The sequence below is a fragment of the Octopus bimaculoides genome, chromosome 2 (assembly GCF_001194135.2).
Source record: "Octopus bimaculoides isolate UCB-OBI-ISO-001 chromosome 2, ASM119413v2, whole genome shotgun sequence".
NCBI classification, from domain to species: Eukaryota; Metazoa; Mollusca; class Cephalopoda; order Octopoda; family Octopodidae; genus Octopus; species Octopus bimaculoides.
In genome coordinates, this window is record NC_068982.1 from 52,697,345 (window position 1) to 52,704,994 (window position 7,650).

A 7,650-nucleotide genomic window follows, 5' to 3' on the forward strand; every position below is an offset into this window, starting at 1 on the left:
TATATATATATATATATATATATATATGTATAAAGACAGCGAGGTAGCAGAATCGTTGAAATTACTCTAGCGTATAAGTGGAACTTATGTTATCCATTCACCAAGAATAAATGAAAATAAAATTGATCCTGGTCATATTTGAACTAAGTTGTAATTAAATATTGTCCGAAGCTATATCTCTTCTGTTCCTCAACTTCTTTTGATAACGTATAATATTAAGAATTATCGAGCGCAGCACTTGCCAGAAAAGCAGGATATTGAATTAAAGGAGATGTAATGTCGTCCCGTCCTTCTTCGTCTTGTGTGCACATCCTGCCAGTGTTGATAAAGTAGGTGGTAGGTATAGTTATACAAATGAGGCGAATTGTCTGCACTTACAGACGCTTGTCTTACATTATGTCAGAAGATGTTAATCCAGAACAATACGGTTTGAAATATATAAACAGTAAGTTCATGTCGACTTCTAACAGAAATTGGTTTCATTCCTTGTTTGGTGCCACACCACTTATGTCAATAAAATCTTTAGGAAAAAATATGGAAGTCACATCTTTGTATTCTTTGTTCTCCTTTACAACTAAGGCTTCATCCTTAATGACAAAATTATTGTTTATGTAATGAAAACTTCGACAATCAATGGTCGTAGCACATCATTCAAAAAGCCATTGTACAAGTGTCATTTGCTAAATAATTACGTGAATTAATTCAATTTCAACTAGAACTACTTCATCGTTCAGTTATAAATTGCGCTTTGAACGGATATCTCAACTGACGTTGACATTATCGAAAATAATTTTCACTGTCTACTTTTATTGAATGCTATAAATTTTTTTCTAGAGACAGAACACGCATAAATGATTTTACAATGCATTTATAATTTCTTTTTGCTTCAGTAATCAGAATATTCAAAAGTAAGAATCGTTACTACCCATACCACGCCTCCCAGTAATTTTATTGCTAAATTAGCACAAACAATTAGTCGAGCACGTGGCTTATGCTATTCATTTACGACCAGTAAAATTTTGCTGTCTCAACATGCAATATTATATACTAGAGATATAGAAAGGTTGCGTATTTCTTTTATGTTTTTCTTCAGTGAGTATGATGGTAACATTTTACGAATTTATTGCTTTTAAACCATAACAATAATAATAGCATCTAACCAGGCTTTGTCGCACAATGTAATTGAATTCAAATTTTGTTTCTTGTGTCTCACTCATTGGTTTTGACCTTGCTTTATTATTGGATTTTATTGTTCATGGTTAAGATCTTAAGCTGAATAATTCATTTATGGATTTTTGTTTGGAATTATGTGTTGCTAATAGACATATCTTTTCATTATCGATAAATCTCATAATTTAATGAGATTTGTCTGGCTTTTACACACATTAACTTGTAGTATGGACTTAGTTGAAAGAAAGTTATACTAAGTGAAAAGTTAAATAATTACTTACGGTTTCACTACTGAAATATTGGAAGTTCCGCTTATAACATATTTTCGGTATTAAATCAAATGAAGGAGAGAAATAAATATACCCACAATTTAGAAAAATAATGAGGTAATTCGCTCTTATCATGCTCTTAACATTTGCAGAGAACGCAACTCATTGCGGATTTCAAATTTCATTCATTGTACTATTTTGATTTAATAATCCAAGCATTTTCCTTTCAAATTAATTATGTTAATTACTCTCTCCATTTCTTTTTTCTTTTTCATAAATACTAACTAAAATCCTAAAACGTTTATCTTTTCCAGTCGTCCTTGGAAGCTGTACTTCCAAAACACAGACAACGATAGCAAATCTTGTTTGGCTGTAGGTCAATCTCATTTGGCATGTCTCTGTTGGTCTCTGGGAAATGCAACAGCCGCAGACATGGCTCTTGTAGAACAAGGTGATAGTGCTCCCCCTGAGAACTGTCATCGTCTTGTCATTCTTGGATCGGCAAAAGTAGGGAAGACTGCCATTGTTTCAAGATTTCTTGCCAACAAATTTGATGAGAACTACACACCGACCATAGAGGATTTTCATCGGAAAATTTACCGAATTCGTGGAGCTCCCTATCGGCTCGATATATTGGATACATCTGGAAATCATCCGTTTCCAGCCATGAGACGACTATCGTTTATCACAGGTGAGAATGTAATCTATATTTATCCTATATGTGTTTGTTATTGCTTATGCATATTTATTTTATACATAATCACTTTCCTGTGAATATCAATGAGGGAATACAGAAATATTACTTGTAACCACTAATCTTTTGATTGGTGATGTATAACAGTGCTTGAAAACATAGAGAATAAAGTCCTTAACCAATTCGATTTTCAGTCGTAAAATTTTATTTCATTTTAGTTTCTGAAGTCAATGAAGCAACTATTAGATTCTATAGACGCTTCTTGTAACTTTCCAGCACAAATTAAATTATTGCGTCTGGACGAAACAAAAGTATTTGCCTACAATCTGTACATTTAAATGGAGACTTTAAGGTATATGTATCACCACCAGAAGTTTGAATTCTGCCAGCAACATGATACAGTCAATATATTGTATTAACAAATATTTGCTCTCTTTAACAAAACTGTGTTAATACAAATAAATGATGTGAGCAACTGGAAGATTTGTGGCATTTAAAGTGGTGTGTTTTAGGCGATAGAATACGGACACAAACTGGATGGAAGATTCCAGATTTATGAGGATTACTAGCTGTTTATCTCTTTGGTGACAATGCTATGGGTGAAGTATTGTTTATCTAATTTGTTGTTATCAGTGATGAACCAGATATAAAATATTTCCCTTGCAAATGTTTAGTGAGAAATTTTCAGATCTCGTCATTGTTGGCCATGTTCAGACGTTCATACACTGACGTGGGTATTTGTAAGTTATACTTGTAATTTTTATAAAATATCTTGTGTTGCTGTTAGATGTTTTATTCATGCCGCGTATATGTAAGACCGAATGTCTATTAATAATATATGCAATCCAGTGGAGAAGGTGGCAACAACGCACCATCAGTTTGTGTAGTGTTCCAGTGGAATTAATATTCTAATGAATAATGCTTGTGGTAATGTCACTGATATTCTCATTAAACATTTTGTCGTTGATAAATTATGTAATGTTCATTGCATGATGCCTATAACTCGCTGATATACTGAAGCATTCTGAGAAAGCTTAGTACCTTAAGTTTTATAATAATGGAAAACATTGCATTCTCCAGGATTCTAGTGGTGAAGTGTTCATAGCTATTACTACATTGTTTCTTTAGTTTGACCTGAAGATATAATACGTTATGGACTATAGAAGCATGTATATATATTTATGTACTTGGAGTCGTGGTAAACGTCTTTAAAAAATAACTTAACTGCAGTTTAGTTGATCTTGTTTGTAGATACTGCATATCACTAGCGAAGCTAACGTCAATGTGGAATCCAGGAATATCATGTAACTCTTATGAACATAAGATGTTTTACCTAACTTAGGGCACGATTATAAATATCCTTATAACTAAAGAATGATGAGGATTGCTGAGTAAGAGTTAATCCCTTGATTAACTATATCTATAATTCGTTGTCGATTTCCAATTATAGTAGGTTTCCTCTAAAATATTTGCGTCGTTTAATGTACCTTAAATAATGAAAAGTATTTGACTTACAAGTGTCCGTTGGTTAATGGTATATCTTGGTGATATCACAAAATATGATAAAAGCCATCTGTAGCACCATAAGATAATATGAAGCGTTTCAAATTTTGGAAACAACTTTAAACATTCTAGCTTATAAATTAATGCGTAACACACCAAAACAATTATAAGTTCTCTACAGATAATACCAACACTGGTGGTGCCCCAGAATGGTCACAGCCTTTAGACTGTACATGTAAAAAAAATAACAGAATAACACATTAAACATATAACTACTAGCGAATTTATCCTGCTAATCATTGCTATTCAGTAATAATAGACGACCGAGCATAAAAGAAAACTGTTTTTATGAATAAATTTAAACTGCTCTACTACAGATGTAGCCCTTTATTTTAATACATGTGGGTTCATTCCTATCATTATAGTAAACACTGCAGCCTACCAAAATATACTACAGCTAAAAATAGCATCGACGATTTGCTACGAAAAACTGATTCTAAATGCTTAAACGTACACTTATACATAAATATACATTTATACTTAAATGCACACGCGCGTGCGCGCATATATATATATATATATATATATAGTTACTACCTCATTACAAGAAAAGCTATACAGGATGTATCGATAATTCCAGAGTCCAAAATTGAGTTTCTTGCTCTCAACACAAAATAAAATCGATTAGAAATGGTTGGAATTGCAGAAAATTGCGTGGATGGATATTCATTTATCGCAAAGTTAGGCTATATACTGAAGTATGAAAGAGAATTATGCCAAATGTTTCCTTTCCTACAATACCAAAACCACTTCGGACGATCATTTGCAATGATTGCAATCGCTTCAGCTATGAAATATGATGAGAAAGGGTAAAACAACTTCCTCGTGTTCTGATGTAACAAGAGAATATAATACTTTTGAGTGTGTTGAAATGTGTCTGGAAAGAAAGAAAAACTTTTTACCATTATGTAATATGTCTAGAAGGAATAACATTTTAACTGTGAAGGCATCTAGTTGGTATAGAATATCTTATGGGAATCAACGCATTCGGAATAGTGTTAAACTGGTCAATATTAAGAAGAAACTAATAATGGGCCTGAAGTGTAAGATGGTAATATTTTATCATGGAAGGCATAATGTTATATGCTAGGAGAGAAATGAGATTTAGGGTCATTTATACTTTCCGAAAGGGAAAAAGCAACATAACTGAAATGAAATGGTTTGAATTGAGAATCGAAACGAGGTCATAAATTACCAGTATGTTAAATACAAAATACAAGGTGAGTTAGCAACATAATTTAAGTAATAAGTTCTAATGCAAACCGAATTATTACTCTGAAACAGATGTATTTTTAAAACTATGTATATTTTAAAATAAACCTCAAATATCAGCATTTCATTGTAAAATATAATGGTGTCTTAATCCGTTTCTACGCTCTGGGTAGTATTACTCTAATAACATACTTGATTATTCAGAAGTGGGTGATTATAGTGGAAGTAGAATTTAGAAACTATGTTTTCTAATGATTATATGATATGCCTTCTGTCATAACAATTCTGTCATAACACTGTCATAACAATTCAACAGAATCAAATACAAACATATAAATACATAAAAACAACAGAAAGTGCTATATATTTCCTTATACATAACTTCTGGAATTATTTTGACTTGTAAAACATCCAATATTATTTGCTAGTAATATTAGGCGATTGATGAAATCCGATTCAAATATCTATTTCTGAATTAGAAATTGCGCAAGACTTTGTTTTTTTAACTATCAGTTTTAGATCTTTTATGTAAATTTAGCCACTCTGGTTTTGAATGGATAAGAAGGAAGATTTTTAAAATATTTTTTACTTGATCACCTGGAAATATTTACTAGAAATATCATTAAATCAAGAAAGAGCCCAATAGCAATCTAACATAATCGAAATTTCAGCATATCTAACAACAACTAATGGAAAGAATAAGGAGCCTCTGCATGGACACTCGACATGTGAGAAAAAAGCAGTCGAATTCATTCAAATCAAGCTCACAGACTCAAAGTTGATACGAAGCATTGGAAAATGTAATCTAGATATAAAAAATTGCTCGATGATCAAAACTAGAATATCTTTATAACTGCTTCACTAGGGACCGGCTGCAGCTTAATAACACATAACTGTTGAAATTTATAAATCAAGCAATAAATCAAGGAGTAGATAATTAGGAAAAACTACTCTTGATGTTCATGTTATAGTTAACCACATTGGACAGAATATGTCAAAGTGATGTTTAAGTTATCACTGATTTTAGTAGCATCTGTGTGAAATGTCATCCAGTGACACAAGATATTCAAATTTAGGATTGCTCTAATGTAAGAAAAACAATCGAAATGCTGCTTTTTCGCGAAGTGAATAATATATTTAGAATATTTCTGTTAATGTTTCCATTATATTACAAATATAAAAGACCAGAGATCGTTTTGGGGGAAAAGAAAACAGTTACAGCATTCCTATGGAAGTTAGACAGGCTGATGTGAATTCTGCAAGAAGCATCTATTTTAAAAAACAAATCAGATCTATAGTCATATAACATAGAAGTAGAAGTTATTTTACCTGCCTTGGTTATAAATTTAGACTGCAAAACCATTTCGGAAATTGATTATATAAACAAACGTCAATACAATAGTTTTATAAGACAGTGTTTCAAGTGTAAGCGATAACATTTCGTAAGCAGAGAGCTGCAACGTGGTTTCAATTTCTGCTTGTATGTATTTCGGAAAGCATCAACGTCGTACTTTTTACTTCTTTCCTCCTGCTAAGTATTGGGCATTTGTGCTTAATCAAAACGAAAACCATAATGTAAATACTGGTTTCTAGACTAACAATAAAAATGTTTAGCGAGAATTCTTAGAATCATTTAATAATCTAGGCACATATCTCAAGTAGACAAACATTTCCAAAAGTTTAGTAAATGAGTGTAATATTACAAAAATACAATAATCGAATATTCAAATCAATAACTATTGAAAAGCGTAATGATTTATATATTTAGTTAATTAGTTCCGTTTTCTTTCAAAATAATTTTGGGATTTTAACATCGCATATTTGATGAAAAATAAGTTGTACGACAGAGTAATGTAAATATTCTTAAGCGTTGTACTTCTAATTGTAATTGAATGTTCTATAGCTAATCAAAACGCCACTAATCAATAATCACTGAAATATTCTTATCAAGTTAAGAGAAATAAATTAAATATTTATGTAGCCGTAAAAATAACCACGGAGGCACAGAGGGGGCTCTTATGTTGAGCGCAACCTTATTTCTATCAAAGACGCTATTTTTCAACGGTTTAGTCAAGCTAAATGTTCTACAATGTGGACAGATATATTACTGCAATTATTGACAGCACAGTTCAAATGACAAATATGACGACATTTCAGTTCGCCTAGTACGTGTCTTGTGGTTTGGAATCATGATATGTTCACTAATTAATATGTGACTCTAGTCTCAATGAAATCACTGTTACCAAGTAATAGATACGTGGCTCGAGTCCTCTCGAAGAGCTTATATCTTCTTTTTGTTTAAATATTCTGCTTTTCTTATAGAAAAACCCACGTTTTAATGATCAATTCATTTTTAATGCAAAATGACTTGCCAAACCAAGATGGTTCATTTATCAACGGTTTCAAAAATAGTAGCCAGTAACGGAATAACAACAGTCCATAAAATAGTTCAAGCTTTACCCATGATTTCACACGTTACTGAAACCGAACGCTAAGGAATAATATGAATTCTTGTTGTTTATGAATTCTGTTTTTGAATGAATGATCTATTATTTTACTGGACAGCTGCTGGGGTTGTATTTATATGTTTACACAGTATTTGTGTAAGAAGAAAAGTGAAGAAATTAAATCTATATTATTTAAAACAGTTTGATTCGACTTCAGAAACTTGGCTCATTCACACTTAGTTAACGCTATATGCGTTGAGGGCCTTTTTCTTTTTTATGTCCACTCACTCATATA

The 7,650-nt window shown here is 31.8% G+C and overlaps 1 protein-coding gene across 1 annotated transcript in view; it reads left to right on the forward strand.

The window, feature by feature from the left end:
• Positions 1-7,650, forward strand: part of LOC106867405 (GTP-binding protein Rhes) — a 159,046-nt gene that overhangs the window by 80,031 nt on the left and 71,365 nt on the right. The window contains exon 2 of the mRNA XM_014912266.2: positions 1,754-2,130. Within this exon, the coding sequence (XP_014767752.1) occupies positions 1,754-2,130 (377 nt within the window). The remainder of the gene's footprint in view (positions 1-1,753; positions 2,131-7,650) is intronic.